General features: G+C 36.4%; 8 protein-coding genes and 1 long non-coding RNA gene across 11 annotated transcripts; 4 read left to right on the forward strand and 5 right to left on the reverse strand.

Annotated features, from left to right (window-relative positions):
* Window positions 1–282: 282 nt before the first annotated feature.
* Window positions 283–1,870, reverse strand: LOC9328461 (tropinone reductase homolog At1g07440). The gene is made up of 5 exons (XM_021014329.1): window positions 1,724–1,870; window positions 1,418–1,625; window positions 1,130–1,346; window positions 840–946; window positions 283–747 (listed from the first exon to the last, which is right to left on the reverse strand). The coding sequence occupies exons 1-5, from the start codon at window positions 1,801–1,803 to the stop codon at window positions 559–561; spliced, it is 801 nt and encodes a 266-aa protein (XP_020869988.1). The 5' UTR covers window positions 1,804–1,870; the 3' UTR covers window positions 283–558.
* A 1,524-nt stretch (window positions 1,871–3,394) lies between these two features.
* Window positions 3,395–4,842, reverse strand: LOC9328462 (tropinone reductase homolog At1g07450). Its single transcript, XM_021010899.1, is given in 6 exon segments — window positions 3,395–3,695; window positions 3,776–3,796; window positions 3,799–3,890; window positions 3,955–4,168; window positions 4,289–4,496; window positions 4,617–4,842. Coding segments are annotated over 6 exon segments (855 nt in total). The 5' UTR covers window positions 4,709–4,842; the 3' UTR covers window positions 3,395–3,467.
* A 45-nt stretch (window positions 4,843–4,887) lies between these two features.
* Window positions 4,888–6,477, forward strand: LOC9328463 (probable inactive L-type lectin-domain containing receptor kinase III.1). Its single transcript, XM_021015241.1, has one exon. The coding sequence runs from the start codon at window positions 5,355–5,357 to the stop codon at window positions 6,414–6,416; it is 1,062 nt and encodes a 353-aa protein (XP_020870900.1). The 5' UTR covers window positions 4,888–5,354; the 3' UTR covers window positions 6,417–6,477.
* Window positions 6,478–6,795: 318 nt separating this feature from the next.
* On the forward strand, window positions 6,796–10,065 carry LOC9325713 (transcription initiation factor IIA large subunit). Of its 2 annotated transcripts, XM_021015240.1 has the most exons (12): window positions 6,798–6,913; window positions 7,003–7,194; window positions 7,382–7,546; window positions 7,642–7,794; window positions 7,946–7,991; window positions 8,066–8,124; window positions 8,319–8,423; window positions 8,744–8,887; window positions 9,171–9,231; window positions 9,317–9,471; window positions 9,561–9,644; window positions 9,725–10,065. In XM_021015240.1, exons 2-12 carry the CDS (start codon window positions 7,069–7,071, stop codon window positions 9,746–9,748), a joined length of 1,122 nt encoding a protein of 373 aa, XP_020870899.1. In that variant the 5' UTR covers window positions 6,798–6,913; window positions 7,003–7,068; the 3' UTR covers window positions 9,749–10,065. The 2 variants fall into 2 exon arrangements, with proteins under 2 accessions (XP_020870898.1, XP_020870899.1); XM_021015239.1 differs by lacking the exon at window positions 9,725–10,065 and having other exon boundaries at window positions 6,796–6,913; window positions 9,561–9,710.
* Window positions 9,850–10,890, reverse strand: LOC9325714. The gene has a single exon (XM_002892355.2). The coding sequence runs from the start codon at window positions 10,502–10,504 to the stop codon at window positions 10,127–10,129; it is 378 nt and encodes a 125-aa protein (XP_002892401.1). The 5' UTR covers window positions 10,505–10,890; the 3' UTR covers window positions 9,850–10,126.
* Window positions 10,891–11,179: 289 nt separating this feature from the next.
* Window positions 11,180–11,925, forward strand: LOC9328464. Its single transcript, XM_002889604.2, has one exon. The coding sequence runs from the start codon at window positions 11,370–11,372 to the stop codon at window positions 11,787–11,789; it is 420 nt and encodes a 139-aa protein (XP_002889650.1). The 5' UTR covers window positions 11,180–11,369; the 3' UTR covers window positions 11,790–11,925.
* Window positions 11,895–15,003, reverse strand: LOC9325715 (transcription initiation factor IIA large subunit). Of its 2 annotated transcripts, XM_021015238.1 has the most exons (12): window positions 14,834–15,003; window positions 14,550–14,741; window positions 14,198–14,362; window positions 13,930–14,082; window positions 13,737–13,782; window positions 13,585–13,643; window positions 13,290–13,400; window positions 12,990–13,133; window positions 12,654–12,714; window positions 12,411–12,565; window positions 12,238–12,321; window positions 11,895–12,157 (listed from the first exon to the last, which is right to left on the reverse strand). In XM_021015238.1, exons 2-12 carry the CDS (start codon window positions 14,673–14,675, stop codon window positions 12,134–12,136), a joined length of 1,128 nt encoding a protein of 375 aa, XP_020870897.1. In that variant the 5' UTR covers window positions 14,676–14,741; window positions 14,834–15,003; the 3' UTR covers window positions 11,895–12,133. The 2 variants fall into 2 exon arrangements, with proteins under 2 accessions (XP_020870897.1, XP_020870896.1); XM_021015237.1 differs by lacking the exon at window positions 11,895–12,157 and having other exon boundaries at window positions 12,175–12,321; window positions 14,834–14,992.
* Window positions 15,004–16,501: 1,498 nt separating this feature from the next.
* LOC110225451 lies at window positions 16,502–18,397 on the reverse strand. The gene is made up of 2 exons (XR_002329789.1): window positions 18,337–18,397; window positions 16,502–16,850 (listed from the first exon to the last, which is right to left on the reverse strand). It is a non-coding gene; the product is annotated as an uncharacterized LOC110225451 (long non-coding RNA).
* Window positions 17,567–18,925, forward strand: LOC9328465. Its single transcript, XM_021015242.1, is given in 3 exon segments — window positions 17,567–18,288; window positions 18,290–18,347; window positions 18,433–18,925. Coding segments are annotated over 3 exon segments (372 nt in total). The 5' UTR covers window positions 17,567–18,274; the 3' UTR covers window positions 18,733–18,925.
* Window positions 18,926–19,607: the final 682 nt, after the last annotated feature.

Genomic DNA, 19,607 nt, shown 5'->3' on the forward strand with positions numbered 1-19,607 from the left:
TTTATTTGTTGGGAATTTAATTCCTTACAAAAATATATTATCTTTTACCAAAAAAAATATATATATATATATATATATATATATATATATATTATCTAAATAAAATTGTACATTCATTATATTGACCACAAATTATTGTAATCACTCATGAGATGAAATCGATCAATTTTGTAATAGAAAAAGTTACACTTGCGTCCAAAAAATAAACATGCGGTGCATGCCAAAATTGACTACAGAGAATATGAGCGTATGCATGTATTTTGTGGAAACAGACAGATGATGTTCTGGATCAGGATAAAAGCCCGAATTGTTTTGTTTGGGATGACAAAATACTACTTTATATTTTACATATTTATTTAGTGAAGTGATGTCACATACTTTGGGCAAAGGAACTGAAAATCGAAGCAAAATTCAAAATCAGAATATTGAAGTTTCCTTCTAAATCTCCAGACGAGAATCCATACCAAACCGGACTTAGCCCAAGATGACAATGTTCAAAGTCTGGACACTGAAATTTAGTAATGAAGATGAAACTTTGTTTGTTTTTAGATATTGGATTTAACCTTGTGGCTGATAGGAGAAGCCATTGACAGAGAGACCTCCATCGACACAAATGGTCTGACCAGTTATATAAGACGATGCAGGCATACATAGAAAAGCCACAAGCGATGCCACTTCTTCAGGCTCCCCTAAACGCCCCAGCGGCTTTCTTGATATCACCACTTTCTTGAACTCATCATCATACACCTAAGTATAGATCATCATCAAAGTCAAGAGATCAGCAAAAGCAAGAAACAGAGATTAATCTTGGAGATAATGTAGCTTAGGAATAATCTCACAGCTTCAGCCAAAGGAGTTGCAATGACTGCAGGCGCCACAGCATTAGCCCTAATGCCATCGCGAGCCCACTCACATGCCAAATTCCTTGCTAGCTGATTCATTGCCCCTATGACTCACACACACACTTACACATCAAGGCCTTAGATTGTTTCAAAAACCAATCTATGCATTGCATTTACATGTGAAAACTATTGTAAGAAAAAAAAAAACAAAAAAGCTCTGCTAAAAGTCTCAAACAGAGATGTGTTTCTGTTTTCTTGGTGGCAGTATTCAATAATTAGTATAAAACCTTTTGTTGCAGAGTAGATGGATCCGACACTAGCCGATACAACTCCAGCAATAGAGGACATGAAAACGACGTTCCCACATCCTGACGCCTTAAGCAGAGGATGTGCAAGCTGGCTCAGATGGAAAGCAGATTCTAAGTTTGTCGAAATATGAAACGAGAAATCCTCTTCTGAATAATCCACCGTTGGCTTTGACCGAATCGCTCCCACATTGTTTATCTAATTATCAAAAGATTACATTAACCAAGATTTTGGATAAATGATAAAGAGTAGAAAAAAGATTAACTTACGAGGATATCGAGCTTGCCACCAAACATTGAAGACACAGTCTGCATTAGCTTCTCTCTGTCTGGTCTAGAAGATGCGTCACAGACCGAACCTGTGACTTGAAAACCCTTCTTTTGCCATTTGCTTAAACACTCGTTAAGCTGAGATTCGTCTCTGGCACAAGTATGTATTACTGCACCAAATCCTGCAAATTCCTCTACTATAGCATGCCTATTTTATTCAAAAACTAGAGGTTAAAATAAAGTTAAAGTATAATGCTTTCAAGAAACATGGAAAGATTTGGAGCTAAATCAAGATTAGAAACGAACCCGATGCCTTTGGTTCCACCGGTTACAAGTGCGGTCTTGGCCTTAAGACTCCATCTTTGGCTTTGCTCTGCTCCAGCCATTGCTCTCCTACGGCTAAAGAGCTCAGATTGATGTGAAGAGAATAAGTGGAGCAGACATAAAGTTGATTGATCATCAATCAATAATTGGAGGTAAAATAAAATTAAACCAAAAAAAAAATTAAAAATTGGAGATAAAAAGGTGAAGATGATGGGCCGGGTCCATCAGGAATCTCAGACGCAGAGGATCCAAATCTTCCATGACAAATGTATTGTCCATATCAACGAATCTTAGGCCCGTATCTTGAGAGGTGACCATGGAATCCAAATTTTTCTAACACAAACGTACTACCATTCACATCGTATTTAAATCACTTTTGTTAAATCACATAATCAGACATCGTATTTAACCGAGTGGTCTGATTATGTGATTTAACAAAAGTGTATTTCTTTCTTTTTTCCTTGTAACTGATGATGATGAAAACAAAGTCTAAATTGGTTGAAACGGAATGTGTGTTTGTAACTACAAACATTGATACTCGTCTAAATTGACCACCACAGTTAACCTACAAAACAAAAAACAACCATTCCTTAAGTTGTTGCTTAAAGAAATGACAGTGTGTATGAAGAAAATATTGTAACCTTCAAAGCAGAGATGGTGATTTTCCCAAAACTTGGGAAACACTGTTCATGTTCCTTACAGATTTTGTCTGTAAATAGACAAGAAACATGAGTTTCGTTACAAAAAAAAAGCAATGCCAAACTAAAAAAAGAAGAGAAAAAAGAAAAAAGAGTCACCTTTGAAAGTAGAAACACTATCATACTCTTGTCCAGGAGAAGGCCCAGACGAGTATCAATGTTTGTAGTTACAAACACACATTTCGTTTCAGAAGCAACCTTAGCTAAAAAGGCAGAAGGATATTAGGGTAAGGAAAGTTAGGGTTTTGAAGTAGTTTAGAAGAAATGAGACTTGTCTCTCTGTTTGAGATTTATAAGCGACTTTCTTTCTTAGAGAAATATTAAAAGCCATTTTTTATCGGGAAATCAAAAGCACAATTAATTAGGAAAACAGAACGTCATCAAAAGTAGTAATGATTCTCCCTCTTCCTCATCCTTTCGTCTTCTCTCTTTTCCTTTATGACTCATATTTATTTCTTCTATAAGATTTTCATTTTCCCATTCAATCCACCATGCATGAGTCATGACTCTTCCGGACGATGAAAGTCCGTAGAAACTATTAATTGTTAGGGTGAGGTTATTGATACATGGCCCATTTAACAGTCCACTTTAGGCCCAATGTAAAAGCCATGTTATTAGCAAGATAATTAATCTCTAGTTTCTTCTTCAAGATCGATGAGCTTTAATTTCTAGTTCACTAGTAGATAGTTAAATATTGAGTTGCTTTCTTAAAAGGCATTTGGAGTTACGTTTGCAAGATGGTAAATACATTGCAGATTAGTCTGATTTGATATTATCAGTTACAAAGAAAGAAGAAATAGACATGACTTTGTTTTCATCATCATCAGTTACAAGGAAAAAAGAAAGAAATACACTTTTGTTAAATCACATAATCAGACCACTCGGTTAAATACGATGTCTGGTCCATGGTCATATAATCACTTTTGTTAAATCACATAATCAGTACTACGTACCATTCTAACATCTCTGCTTCATATATAAGCTTGGGCTCATTAAATTTTGTCAAAACTTGACTAAATGTTCATACATCATAGAAGAGTTAATTGTAGAAGTGTTTCTAGGGTTTGAGCCTTTGGCTTATAGGAGAAGCCATTAACAGTGAAACCTCCATCAATACAAATGGTTTGTCCTGTTATATAAGAAGCTTCAGGGAGACAAAGAAATGTCACCAACGACGCAACCTCACGTGGCTCACACACACGTCCTAATGGGGTTCTTGAAAGCATAGCTTCCGCAAATTTCTCGTCTTCAAGATACTGATAAGTTCACACGTAAACCAAGATTTAGGTTAGTTATAGAGATTTACCAATATGAAAAGCAAAGGTTTTTAGATTACTTTTTGGACAAGAGAAGTTGCAGACTTGCAGTGACCCAAGGAGCTACAGAGTTAGCGCTTATGTTATCCCTAGCCCATTCACATGCCAAGTTTCTTGCCAGTTGATTTAAGGCTCCTACATATGAAGAAAGCTTAGATGTGTATATTACATCTAGTCATCAAAATTGTCATCTATGAACCTTTTGTTGCACCATATATGGAGGATGTGCAAGAGACAACCCCCGTTACCGAGGAAATGAACACGATATTCCCATATCCCGAGGCTTTAAGTAACGGATGTGCCAATTGGGAGATATGGTAAGCAGATTCCAAATTGGTAGCCATTAAACTTGAGAAATCTTCAGCTGTACATTCTAAAGTTGGCTTTAATATGTACTTGCCAACATTGTTTATCTGCATAATTAATGGCAACCAATGACGTTATTAAGATGTTCCAAACACCAATTTATGCTTTTGTTTTTGCCTTCACAAAAATCAATCAAGACCTAAATGAAAGCTTGAAGAAAACCTTACAAGAATGTTGAGTTTGGCACCGAATAGAGAAGAAACCGTCTGTATCAATTGCTCTCTTTGAGGTCGAGAGGAAACATCACATACCGAACCACTGACTTCAAACCCTTTTGCTTGCCATTCACTTAAGCATTCGTTAAGCAGAGTTTGGTCTCTGTCACAGATGTGAACTCTTGCACCAAAGCCTACAAGTTCCTCCACTATCGCATACCTAAAATTAAGTCACAGACTCAAATCTTTCTGTTTCAAACTTGCTTTATTCTCGTCAAAGAGGAATCAAAAAGCAGAGAAGAAATTGAGAAACAGAGCATTTAAGAGGAAAAAAACGAACCCAATTCCCTTTGCTCCACCGGTTACAAGAGCAGTCATTCCTTGAAGACTCCACCTGTTAATATCCATCGTTGTGACTTGTGTGTGTGACATTTAGTCACTATAGCCACAAATATAATCAGTTAGAATGATAAGCTTAATGGTTGGTTCGACGTACGAAACAGATAGCTCATAGCTGAACAACTTCTGAGAAACACATGGACCTCTCGTTTTGTTACTGGCTTGAAACACGTGGATAACAAAAGTAACAAAAAAAAATTTCGTTTTTTTTTTAAAAGTAAGGTGAGGTAATTTTTTTTCTTAGCCAATGATAGTATTTCTATCAGCTTGTGTGGTTTAGGATTCGATTGTTGGGTGCACGTACTAGGCCTCCATCTGATCCTAATTATTTGTATTTTAATGAGTTTTTAGATCTCAATAATACTCATGTTTAGCCGGTTGTTGATTATATACATTTGTTAATTACTTAAAGTGATGACATGACTAAGATCAATTATTTTCTTTATGTAACCAAATAGGTATAGATTCTCACTTGCACGTATATTTCCCAAAAACCTTGCTTGAATCTATTTTATTGAATGCTAGTTTGGGAAGTTTAAATATATCTCCACAAGTTAGCCCTGCGACTTATTATCACGATCAGCTAAACTAAGACTTGAACAGTTCAACATTACAGTTTCTTTGGAATTGAATGTGTTAAAGAAGTTTAACAATTGGTCGAGATATTTTCTTTCTTTTCATGAAGCCTATATATATGAGAGAACAGTTCAGACAAGCAACTTCAAACAGATCAACAAAACAGACTTTTATTCTTCTTTTTAGTTGCTCATCAATGGCAATTACTTTCAAATCAATAGTTCTATCCATAGTCACCCAATTATGCCTCGTTTCTTGTGTGCTAAGTCAACAAAACGAAACCAAATTTCTCTACCACGGATTTTTCGAAGCCAATCTACTCAAGTATGGATCCTCCAAGATCCTCCCAAGTGGCATCTTGGAGCTAACAAATAGCTCAAGGAGACAAATGGGTCAAGCCTTCTATGGCTTCCCCATACCCTTCAACAACAGTACTAACTCATCGAACACGCTTTCTTTCTCCACAAGTTTCGTTTTCTCAATCAACGCACCAGGTCATGGCCTAACCTTTCTCATCTCGCCGTCTATGGATTTCACTCAAGCCATGCCGAGCCAGTTTCTCGGTCTCTTCAACACTACAAACAACGGAAACTCCACAAACCGAATTCTCGCAGTCGAATTCGACACAGTAAAGTCCACCGAGTTTCTTGACATCGACGATAACCACGTAGGCATTGACGTGAATGGTTTGGTATCCGTTGAATCTGCACCTGCTGCATTTTTTTCCAACAAGCAAAGCAAGAATATAAGTCTGAAGCTGTCAAGCAAAGATCCGATCCGGGCTTGGATCGAATACAATGGAGTAGAAAGGCTTCTCAATGTCACATTGGCTCCTCTTGACACGTCTAAACCTAAATTTCCTCTTTTGTCAAGAAAGATGAATCTTTCAGAGATTTTTATGGAGAAAATGTATGTCGGATTCTCAGCATCCACAGGAAACATTACGAGTAGTCATTATGTTATTGGATGGAGCTTTAGCAGAGAAGGGAAAGCACAAGACTTTGATCTCAGTCTACTTCCTTCGATTTCAACCCCATCGCCATCTGATTTTGATGACCTTGATCCAATTCCAGATCCTCCTTCGGATTCAGCATTAACCGTAGAGCCTGACCGCACCAAGATGATCATAATCTGCACACTTGCAATCATAATCTTTATGATTTGATTAATGCAAGAGGCATTTCTCAATAGTAAAGTTGGATCATGAGCCATGCCTAGTTTTTTTTTTTTTTCCAACCACAGAAAGAGTGGTCTGTTGTTACACAAGTTTTTTTGCTTGCCAAAGAAAAAGTTTAAATTTAATTTCTCAACTCTTTTGCTTCATAAGATTAAGATCATCTTTTGTTCAAAAAAAAAAAAAGATTAAGATCATTTAACCTTTTAACAGAATGGATCAGGTGAAGTCAACGAGGTGTCACATAAAAACGTAAATAACAAATTTTATTTGTTTTTGTAAGAATCTGAAAAAGAGAAAAAGGAAATAAAATCACAATCGTGGAGATTATGGCACGTGTCACTGTTCCGACACGATCTGATCCAAACCTATTTATATTCTTCGCTGCTTTATCGATCTCTCTGATCTCATCTTCTCTGTGTTTTCTGTCTATGCTTCGTCGCCGATCCCGGCCAGACTCCGTCTTACCGCCTCCTGCCAAACCCTAGGTGAGCGTAACGAGCTTGGATTGGGGTTTTCTTTGGGGGGCAATTTTCTTGGGTAAAGTGTCCTAAAATGTTGCTTCTGATAAACTCAGATTCCCGGAGGACGAAATTCGTTTTTTTGCCGGAACTAAATTAAGGAGATTTGAGAGGCTGAGAAGATGGGTACAACTACGACAACGAGCGCTGTGTATATCCATGTTATCGAGGATGTCGTCAACAAAGTCCGAGAGGAGTTTATTAACAACGGAGGTCCTGGCGAGAGCGTTCTCAGCGAGCTTCAAGGAGTGAGTTTTCAATTAGAGCTGATCAATGATTGAAATTTGATATCTTTAGTGGATTCGACGTTGTGGGTGGCTTGGATTTGTTCCGTAGTAACTAGGGTTTTTTCGGAATTCATCATTTCATATCCTTTACTTGGCTTAAATCCATGATTCTTGGAGCTTAATTGGACCTGTGTTTTTGTCCGAGTAGATTTGGGAGACGAAGATGATGCAAGCTGGAGTCTTGAATGGACCAATAGAGAGGTCATCGGCTCAGAAGCCAACACCTGGAGGTCCATTGACGCATGATCTCAATGTTCCCTATGAAGGTACAGAGGAGTATGAGACTCCCACTGCTGAAATGCTCTTTCCTCCGGTAATTAAACTTACACTAGTCTTCAATCTGTGATTTGAGATATGAAAACATGCTTTGGTGTATCAGTTGGCTTTTTTTTTTTTTGTGTTGAGCAGACACCATTGCAGACTCCCCTTCCAACGCCGCTTCCGGGTACTGCTGATAACTCTTCCATATATAACATCCCTACCGGCTCAAGTGATTATCCAACTCCTGGAAATGAGAATGGAGTCAACCTTGATGTTAAAGGAAGATCTAGTCCTTATATGGTGAGCTGTGCTTATTAAACATGCTTGTAAAACTATGAAGTGCAACTGCTTTCTAATTGTTTTCATAGAATTTACAGAGGCAAAATTAATTAACTTTGTATTTTGTGGTTTTTCTATTTTACCTAAACTGAGAATATTTTTTCTATTGCAGCCACCTCCTTCCCCGTGGGCAAATCCTAGACTTGATGTCAATGTTGGTAAGTACTAGTTTTGCCAGTACTTAATGTCTCAGTTTTTTTGTTTGGGATATAAATGTCTGACCTGCTGCTAGCTTATGTGGATGGCCGTGATGAGCCTGAGAGAGGAAACTCTAATCAGCAGTTTACGCAGGTACTTCTACTTAACATCTAATCAAGAATCGTGAGTTTGGCTTTTTCGTTTGGGTTCAAATCTTCTTTGCAACAGTTACGTGATTGGTTTGATTAGTGCTCATCTCAAGTACTTGCCTCATTGTACATATATTTTTAGTCTACTATACCTGAACTATATGTAAAACTTAATATCTTTAATTGGAATACGTCCAGGACTTATTATCCTCTGGAAAACGAAAACGTGATGATTCTGCTGCACACTATCAAAATGGTGGATCTATACTTCAGCAGGATGGTGCAAGCGATGCTATCCCTAAGGTGTGTGTGTGTAAAACTACTCATTTGCTTTTGCATTTGGAATACTCGCATGAGTTTAACAGATTGTACGTAGCTCCCTTCATTTATCATCGAGTAAATATGGGAGAAGATAGGTTTTGATTTCACAAGTTTGTGAGTGCCATCCAAAAGAAGATACATGATTACAAAACTGGTTAAGTTGTTTAAAAACAAAAACGCATCTATAAGTCTTTAGAGTATGATGTGGAGCACTGTTCTCAGTGTAATAAGATCTTTCTTCTTTCAAGAATGATCTATTTATTGAAATCTCATGAACATCTGCTGGGAGTACAATTTTTCAGGCAAACTTTGAATGTACTGCACTCCGGATAACCAATGTTGGCGATAGAAATATCGCACGAGATTTTATCTGCTCATCATCGAAGATTCCTCAAGTTGATGGGCCAATGCCTGACCCGTATGATGAAATGTTGTCCACACCAAATGTAAGAATGCTTCAGCTTTTCATGAGTAGTCAGAATTTCTGTGGTTATATATTTCAACGAGTTTAGAAATCAGTAACCAGAATCTCTTACTAGCTGGATCCCTTCTCACCACCTCCCATAGATATTGAATATATATAAACACGTTTGACTTCTTAGATTACATGAGTGATGAAAGGAATGGTAATCGTCTCATTTAAATTTCATGTTCCATTTGGATTTGCCCTCAAACATGCAACAATTAGTTTTGCTAGTAATTCCAAAAATTTCATTTACTGGGTTGCAGATATACAGTTATCAAGGACCCAATGAAGACTTTAATGAGGCCAGAACTCCTGCTCCAAACGGTAAGAGAAGCCAAACAAAAATGTTGACAGTGTTTTAGAGCAAGTAAATGCATATCATCTGCTAATTCCCTCCTTCTTTTGTTAGAGATCCAAACGAGCACTCCTGTTGCTGTACAAAACGATATCGTTGAAGATGATGAAGAGCTCTTGAACGAAGATGACGATGATGACGAGTTGGACGACCTAGATAGTGGTGAGGATATGAACACGCAACATCTGGTTTTAGCTCAATTTGACAAGGTAATGACTTTCCTGTTTACACAGGTTCCGGATGTGTTTTTTTGCTCGTAACTCTAATTACAGTAAGACATGTTTGGTGTTGTAATTAGGTGACTCGCACAAAGAGCAGGTGGAAGTGCAATCTGAAAGACGGGATCATGCATATAAATGATAAGGACATTCTCTTCAACAAAGTAATCTGTGCCTCCCAAATAAGGTTGGAGCTATTCTGGTAACGATAAAATACTAACACAGGCCATGTATACTTTTTCAGGCAACAGGCGAGTTCGACTTCTGATCTTGACACTAGCGCAATGCTTCTAGAAAAGTCACAGTCCTTCAAATGTCGGATGTCTTTCTTTCTACCTTATGATTTAGACCGACCTTCGAGAGAGAGACATGATTATTTATGTCAAAGTGTACTCTGGTTGGCTTGTTGTACAAAAAGAACAGATTTTTCTGGCCGAAGAAGGCGTATCAACTTTGACTTGTTTCATGAGTTTCTATCCTCTTTCACAAAATGGAATTTAACTTTTCAAAAGCTGGATCTTACTTACAATTATATGTAGCCCTCTATTATTACAGCATCTTGAGAAATGGGTTTGTACAAGACTATTGAAAAGCATTTGGATTCTAAGACAGTAAGACCATCCTAAATGCTAAAAGCCTAAAACCCTTACTGTGAATGATCTACAAGCACGAACTTGGTCTGAAACATATTCAAGAGAGCCATCTCGTTGCTATTGTCGGCCTTAGCCGAATATTGCGGCCCTTCCTTGTGGTCCATTGACGGCTGAGATCCATTCTTTTCAGTAAATCCCACCGGAAACACGCAATTGTCCCCTTCTTTAGAGAGAGAAGAGTGCAGATTTGGAGAGACAAAGAGAGGTGAAAGCAGAGGAATAGCTGTCGTTGCAACCACATCACAAGACTGCTGCAAGAAGGGGTTATCGGGAACAAGGTCAAGTTGCAGAGCCGTGGGTGCTTGCCTCTGCAGCCTAGTTGGTGATCTTGGGGACTCACTTTTCCCAGACATGTTTACACTGTTCTCCATCACCGAGATTCAGACCTAAGATTGAGACAATGAGCATAAAAGCTAGAACGAGAGAGGAAGTTAGAAAGAGTGATGTAAAGAGGAGAATAAAAGGGAGAGAGGTTTTGTGTGTTGTTGTCAATGATGGCGCAAAAGGAGGGTTTGGTTATGGTGGAACATGTGGAGGACATAGGAAAGAGGGAGCTGTTACTTTGAAACGGTCATTAACTAAACAAATAAAGTTGCCTCCTTTGTTGTTGTTTTCTTCTACTTTCTCTACTCTCTATATGTCGTCGTTGGCTTTGGGTATCTTCTAATGTGATACACTTTTGGTTTCATAAAAGGCCAAAATTAAGGTCAACGTTTTTTTAAGATTATTTTCGATTGTTGAGATCGTTTAAATGCAAGTGAAGGTTTGATTTCACATTTCAGTTTATGGTTTTACTGATTTTTTTTTTATAAAAGAACGAAACCCAATTGAAATTCTATGTAATGTTGTAGAAACATAAAAACGACCCAAAGCAACAATAAAGACGTTGACATTTTTTAGGCCTTTGACCAAAAGTGTAAGATCCACAAAGGGCATAACATAAGTAACCGATACCCAACAACAGAGTGGAGAAAGTAGAACCAAAAGAAGAAAGAAAATAAAGGAAGCAACTTTTTTAGTTTAGGTAATGACCGTTTCAAAGTAACTGCCATTTTCTATTTTCCTTCACATGTTCCTTCATAATTAAAAGCTAATGACCGTTTCTTTTGCGCCCTCATTAACGACAACACACAAAAACACCTCTCTCCCTTTTATTCTCTCCTCTTCACATCAGTACTCTTTCTGTTTTCCTCTCTTTTATACGCATTGTCTCAATCTTGAGTCTGAATCTCGGTGATGGAAAAGAGTGTTAACACGTTTGGGAAAAGCGAGTCCCCAAGATCACCGACTAGGCTGCAGAGGCAAGCTCCCTCAGCTCTGAATCTTGACCGTGTTTCCGAGAATCCCTTTGTGCAGCAGTCTTGTGATGCAGTTGCAGGTGCAGCTATTCCTCTGCTTTCACCTCTCTTTGTCTCTCCAAATTCGCACTCTTCTCACTCTAAAGAAGGGCACATAAATCCAAATCCACACGCTTCTCCCTCTAGAGAAGGGCACGATTTTACGTTTCGGGCGGGTAATAGTGAGAAGAACGGATCTCAGCCTTCAATGGACCACAAGGAAGGGTGGCAGCATTCGGCTAAGGTCGACCATAGTGACCAGATGAGTCTCTTGAATATGTTTCAGACCAAGTTCCTGCTTGTAGATCATTCACAGTGAGGGTTTTAGCATTTATGATGGTTTCTTTATGTTTTTCTTGCTAATCCATTTCTCAAGATGCTGTAATAAGATATTAGCTAGATACAATTGTAAGCAAGATCCAGCTTTTGGGAAGTTAATTTTCCATTGCGTAAAAGACAATAGGAATTCATGAAACAAGGTCAAAGTTGATACGCCTTCTTCGACAGGAAAAATCTTTTCTTTTTGTACAACAAGCCAACCAGAGTACACTTTCCCATAAATAATCATGTCTCCCTCCGTCGGTCTTAAATCGTAAGGTAAAAAGAAAGACACTGAACATTTGAAGGACTGTGACTTTTCTAAAAGCATTTCTAGTGTCAAGATCAGAAGTCGAACTCGCCTGTTGCCTGAAAAAGTAGACATGTAGTGTGTTAGTATTTTATCGTTACCAGAATAGCTCCAATCTTAATTGGGAGGCACATATTACTTTGTTGAAGAGAATGTCCTTATCGTTTATATGCATGATCCCGTCTTTCAGATTGCACTTCCACCTGCTCTTTGTGCGAGTCACCTAATTACAACACCAAAAATGTCTTATTGTGATTAGAGTTACGTGCAGAAAAACACAACCGGAAACTATGTAAACAGGAAAGTCATTACCTTATCAAATTGAGCTAGAACCAGATGTTGCGTGTTCATATCCTCGCCACTTTCAAGGTCGTCCAACTCGTCATCGTCATCATCTTCGTTCAACAGCTCTTCATCATCTTCAACGATATTGTTTTGTACAGTAACAGGAGTGCTTGTTTGGATCTCTAACAAAAAAGAAGAGGGAATTTAGCAGATGATAATCATTTACTTGCTCTAAAACAATCTCCAACATTTTTGATTGGCTTTTCTCACCGTTTGGAGCAGGAGTTCTGGCCTCGTTAAAGTCTTCACTGGGTCCTTGATAACTGTATATCTACAACGCAGTAAATGAAATTCATGGAATTACTAGCAAACCTACTTGGGTGACGGTGTAATAGACATCTCTAGACAAATGTTGCATGTTTGATGGCAAATCCAAATGCAATATCTATGATGGGTAGCAAGGAGGGATCCAATTGTACTAAATCATAAGAGTTTCCAGTTACTGATTTGTGAGTATGTCTACTGAAATTACTGATTTGTGAGTATGTCAAAGTAAGTATATATCTACTGAAATTTTGACTACTAAATGAAAAGCAGTATTCTTACATTTGGTGTGGACAGCATTTCATCATAAGGGTCAGGCATTGGCCCATCAACTTGAGGAATCTTGGATGATGAGCAGAAGAAGTCTCGTGGGACCTTTCTATCGCCAACAGAGGTTATGCGGAGTGCATAACACTCAAAGTTTGCCTGTAAAATTGTGCTCCAGTCAGGTGTATCACCAAGATGCTAAATACATCTTTCTTGAAAGAAATTATAAGCAGGTGTTACAAATACTTTCATGATTCTGTTTTTATGATGTGAGCTATTCCAAATGCAAATGTGGAGTTCTACACACACACACACCTTAGGAATAGTATCGCTTGCACCATCCTGTTGAGGTATCGATCCACCATTTTGATAATGTCCAGAAGAATCGTCACGTTTTCGTTTCCCAGAGGATGGCACAAATAAATCCTGGACATAGTTTGATTAAAGATAATAAGTTCCTTAGTTGAGGTATACTCAGCTTAAACGATATGTACAACAATGAAGAAGTACTTGAGAAGAGCACTGATCAAATCAATCACGTAAGTGTTGCAAAGAAGAGAAACCAAAACGAAAATACCAAATTCGTGGTTTAGATGTTAAGAAGAAGTACCTGCGTAAACTGCTGGTTAGAGTTTCCTCTCTCAGGCTCATCACGGCCATCCACATAAGCTAGCAGCAGGTCAGACATTTATATCCCAAACAACAAACTGAAATATATTTCTTTTGACGGAGACATTAAGTACTGGAAAAACTAGTACTTACCAACATTGACATCAAGTCTAGGATTTGCCCACGGAGAAGGCGGTGGCTGCAATAACGAACATAATCTCAGTTTATGTAAATCAGAAGAACCAGTAAGTAAAAAAGTCAATTAGTTCTGCCTCTGTAAATTTTAGGAAACACCGAATTAAGCAGTTGCACTACACAGCTTCACAGTTTAATAAGCATAGCTCACCATATAAGGACTGGGTCTTCCTTTAACATCAAGGTTGACTCCATTCTCAGTTCCAGGAGTTGTATAATCACTTGAGCCGGTAGGGATGTTATACATGGAAGAGTTATCAGCAGTACCCGGAAGCGGCGTTGGAAGGGGAGTCTGCAATGGTGTCTGGTCAACACAAAAACAAAAAAGCCGAAAACATGTAAAAGAAGCCAACTGATACACCCAAAGCATGTGTTCATATCTCAAATTACAGATTGAAGACTAGTGTAAGTTTAATTACCGGAGGAAAGAGCATTTCAGCAGTGGGAGTCTCATACTCCTCTGTACCTTCATAGGGAACATTCAAATCATGAGTCAATGGACCTCCAGGTGTTGGCTTCTGAGCCGATGACCTCTCTATTGGTCCATTCAAGACTCCAGCTTGCATCATCTTCGTCTCCCAAATCTACTCGGACAAAAACACAGGTCCAATTAAGCTCCAAGAATCATGGATTTAAGCCAAGTAAAGGATATGAAATGATGAATTCCGAAAAAACCCTAGTTACTACGGAACAAATCCAATCCACCCACAACGTCGAATCCACTAAAGATATCAAATTTCAATCATTGATCAGCTCTAATTGAAAACTCACTCCTTGAAGCTCGCTGAGAACACTCTCGCCAGGACCTCCGTTGTTAATAAACTCCTCTCGGACTTTGTTGACGACATCCTCGATAACATGAATATACACAGCACTCGTTGTCGTAGTTGTACCCATCTTCTCAGCCTCTCAAATCTCCTTAATTTAATCTCCGGCGAAAAACCAAATTCGTTCTCCGGGAATCTGATTTCATCAGAAGCAACATTTTAAGGAAATTTAGCCAAGAAAATGCCCAAAACAAAAACAATAAACCAATCCAAGCTCGTGACCCTCACCTAGGGTTTCGGCGGAGGAGGTAAGACGGAGTCTGGGAGAGATCGGCCGGCGACGAAGCGTAGACAGAAGACAGAGAGATCAGAGATCGAGAGGAGCGGTCAAGACCGAACAGCAGCGAAGAATATAAATAGGTTTGGATCAGATCGTGTCGCAATAGTGACACGTGCCATCATCTCCGCGATTGTGATTTATTTTCCCAGATTTTATTTTATTTTTTATTTTAAGGTTTCTTCGCGGGATTTTTCTCATCACATACATAAGACTTTTTATTTCTTAAATATAGGATTAACGAAAAATTAATTCTTTATAATATTACCCTAAAAGTCTCATCGTACTATGATTAAAGTTAATTTAGTTGTTTAAATTTATAGGATTGTAAAACAAGTTATCTCATTAAATAATTAAAACGTTAGAATTTTCTTATCACTTAATGCAGTTTTTCTTGAAAAAGTATCAAAGATAAAAAAAAAAACATTTTCAAAACATAAATCGTTTCTTATCACAATGGCAAGATATGCGGATCATTTGTTGCAGCAAGAAACATTTTCGATGAGAGCAAAAATTAAGGTAAATTTGTCACTTTTATTTCTCAAGTGATAAAGATTCAATGGAACCATGGATGCTTGTAAATATGAAAACTGGATGCTCTTAAATCTTAAGTCTTAACCAGTGTTCTAAAAAGCGGTCTAGGCGGTCGCCTAGGCCCCGACTAGGCGCTAGGTTCTCATGCGACGCCTAGATAACCGTCTTGACCGCCTAAAGTTACATAGATCTTGTTTAATGTATTTTTTTCAATTTTAATTAGAGTTTTATTTATATATATAGTTATACATATTTATATATTGTTTAATATAAATATAAATAAATGTTTTATCTAGTTTTGTTTATAATTTCATAATTTTTAGTTTTATATAGACATTTTATATAACTTTTATATATAATATCATATTTATAATATTTTATGTTATAAACGTCTAAACCGCCTAAAAAATTGCCTAGGCCCCGATTAGACGTTCTAGGCGCTAGGCACTGGGTCACCGCCCGCTTAGCGCCTAGCGCTTTCTTGAACACTGGTCTTAACTACTTTAACAGTCAACTTAAACAGATTTTATAGTATCAATTTTGCAGGTTTGTTACACCCCCATCTATGTATGTTTCAAAACAGTTTTCTATTGTTCCTATGTGATCTATTACACAAATACGTATTATATGTTTTGGGCCCGTGTGGGCTTCAACATAAAGTTATACCCAATAATACAGAAAAGGGGTGATAATTCCATTCGCTAAAAGACTAGTGTGATTTATGATTATTTTTTTTGGGTCAAAAGTGATTTATCTATATATATTTTTTTTAACAAAGTGATTTACTCCCTCTATTCCTAAAACAATGATGTTTTAGTTTTACACATAAATTAATAAAAAGTAACTTTTATATTTTTTAATTATTATTTTGTTAGTTTAATAATACTCCCTCTGTTCTTAGATATTTGATGTTCTAGAGTTTTAGTTTGTTCCACAAAGTTTGATTTTTTAGGTTTTTGTTTTATTTTTTATTGATTAAAATTAATATATCGTAAACTTTAAGACGTAATGATTAACTGTTTTCTAATACTATTGGTTCAAAGTTATTAAAAAATATTTAGTATAAAAAAATAATTGACAAATAATTAAACAATGATTGCTTCTTAATATATGTGAAGACTCTAGAACATCAATCTTTTATGAACAGATGGAGTATTAGTTTTACTTCCCTCATTCTACTATTGGTCACAAACAAAAATAATAATGATGTTTTTACAAAACATCAATCTTGGTGGAACAAGTAAAAAACCTAAAACATCAAATAACTAGAAACAGAGGGAGTATAATTTATCCTCTTGTTTTAGCGTCTAAAAAGATCTTGCCGCAAGGCTAGTTTTCCCTCGATCAAAACGAACAGTCGCCACAAAAGTTCTGGTTCATACTTAGCCACTTGGTTCCGCAGTCTCCACCGTCAGATTTCCCAAAATATTCACTCTGACAAAATCCAACGTTTCTCTTAAAGCCACGTCATTCTTTTTACCGAACTCGTTTTTTCTTCTCGTAAAAAAACTGTGTAATGTTTCTGACACTGTTCACTTTTTCTCTCTTGTACTTTTGTGTTTGGTTTCTCACCTGAGAAGTCTGAGTTTCTTTCTTTCATTTTTTTTTCACCTTTTTGCGTATTTTTTTCCTATTAAGAGTTTCTCCGTACGATAATTTTTTATTTTTTTGCAATAATTGAAAAGGCTTTTGAATAAATTTGTAACGTGATCACTTATTTTCTGATTAAAATCCAAAATTCTTATGATCATGACATTATCGTCAGTGTCAAAAAGAGACAAAGATCGAGTGGTTCATAACTTTCCATTGGATTCTTCAATATCTCGAAAAAATTTTCCCGCTATAAGATAGAAGATTAATTTTATTCATGTCAGTAACACGGAACAGCGTCCAAAGTACGTACATTCTTATACACAGTATAGTAATTCTATCTTAAACTTTTCTTTAACATAGTACTCTCTTAGTTATTTGATGTTTTGGGTTTTTTATTTGTTCCACCAAGATTGATATTTTGTAAAAACATCATTATTAATTTTGTTTGTGACCAATAGTAGAAGGAGGGAAGTAAAACTAATATTATTAAACTAACAAAATAATAATAAAAAATATAAAAGTTACTTTTTCTTAATTTGTGTGTAAAACTAAAACATCATTGTTTTAGGAACAGAGGGAGTATATTACTATAAAACTGCCACAAGATGCAAAAAGTGAAAAAATAAAAAGATTTGTGTAACCCTTTTAAGAGTTTATTCTGTTTTTGTTGGATTTTTCTATTCTAAATGGGTTTTGTGGTGTAAGCAAATTTTATAATCTAATAATTATGCAACTTTATTGACCAAAATTTTATCATCATAATTGTAAATCCATGACATTAACTAGACCCCATTAAGATATTGTTTTGAAGTCTAATCACGGCTATAAAAAGAGCATAAACGTTGCAAAAGCCATATGACGACAAATAAAATTAGTAAATAAGTATGTGAAAAACACTCAGATCTGTTGACCGAAAACAAAAGAAACCTCAGATCTTTGACCAAATAAATTATCATTGGTTGTTATTATTGAATTTATTTCATTATTTTTGCCAGACAATGAAAGTGACTATTCGATTTAATCCTAACAAAATAATTGTACGTCTCGACACATCGACCCTCCAGATTGTGGCATATAATTTCAATTTTTTCTTCATCAGACGACACACTTTTAATTATTTATACCTCTGTATACATGACTCTGTCTTATCAAAATTAATAGTAAATATATTATCAAAAGAATCTCTTCTTACAATGTACTAGTATGGAAACTTGTAGCAAACTTAGAGTAGAGAATCAAACTGATCTAATCATTTAAAAAAAAAAATGCATGAGATCTATCTACCTAGGAATCATGTTTATGCCAACATACAAGCATAGCCACACACCTTCTCATGATGTAAAACCTTCCCTTCTGTTCTTTGGCTAAGCTACTGTACTTTTGTGTTATTGACCCTTTCTCTTTTTTCGATGAACTTCTGGAGATCGAAGACGAGGAAGAAGAAGAAGGCACTGAGCATTTGGTGGATGAGCTTCGTAAGAATGCAGGAGCTTTTGAGGAGGAAGCACTTGTTGAGAAGCTTCTAGAGAATTTGGATTTAGATGAAGTTGAAGAAGAGGAACATGACGCAGCTAATGCATCCTTTTTCGACAGCTTCCACTTCTCGTCCATGTTTTGTGTTGCAGAAGAGAGAGAAAGAGAGAATGAACTAGAGCTTCTGACTCAGATGGAGGGTCTCTGGTTTTTTTGTTTTACTTTTAGTTTGATTGTGAGTTTGTGGTGATTGAGCTAGAAGGAGAGATGGTGATCTAGAGAGAGATGGAGAGAGAGAGAAAGGAAAGCAAAGAGAGGGATAGTTCTCTCTGCTTATGTCTATTATATAGTGAGTGCTTCCAAAATAATACATAAGTGGAAATGATGAAGAACAGAAGAAGGCTAGAGAATGAATTAAATAGTTAAAATGGTACTATTAACTAGCTTGGCTCGTAATGTGCAACTATTATTTAATTAGGACTAATTAGTGGAACCCTGCACAAAATTTTACACATAATTTAACTTTTTTAAATAACATTAATGATTAAAAAATTACTTCAGTACTAGGAAAAAACTAATAATCTAAGCTCTAAACATATTTTTACACATAATTTTTTTTTTTCAATAATGATTAGAAAATTACTTTAGTACTAGGAAAAAATAAATAATTAAAGGGAGACTCACAAAAATGCCCATTTTTCAATACCCCTTTTCAAAAATGCCCTCTTTGGCTGTCTATTTTTAAAAATACCTCTTTTATGTACAAACTGACTAAATTACCATTCTTTTAATAAAAGATATCATAAATATATAAGGAAATATAACAAAATTAGGTCCACAAAATACAAAATATTTTTTGGCGGGAAAGTGATCCCGCAATTTTTCCAGCCAAAACACTTGTAAAACCTTTAAAATACCTTGTAAAATTTTTTCCCGCCAAAAAATTTTCCCGCCAAAAAAATTTTTTTGCGGGAAAAGTGATTCCGCAATTTTTTTGGCGTAAAATTTTTGGCGGGAAAAATTTACAAGGTATTTTAAAGGTTTTTTACAGGGTATTTATAAGGTTTACAATGTATTTTAAAGGTTTACAACGTATTTATAGATATTATAGATTTACAGCTATTT

Source organism: Arabidopsis lyrata (genome assembly GCF_000004255.2).
Source record: "Arabidopsis lyrata subsp. lyrata unplaced genomic scaffold ARALYscaffold_1, whole genome shotgun sequence".
NCBI classification, from domain to species: domain Eukaryota; kingdom Viridiplantae; phylum Streptophyta; class Magnoliopsida; order Brassicales; family Brassicaceae; genus Arabidopsis; species Arabidopsis lyrata.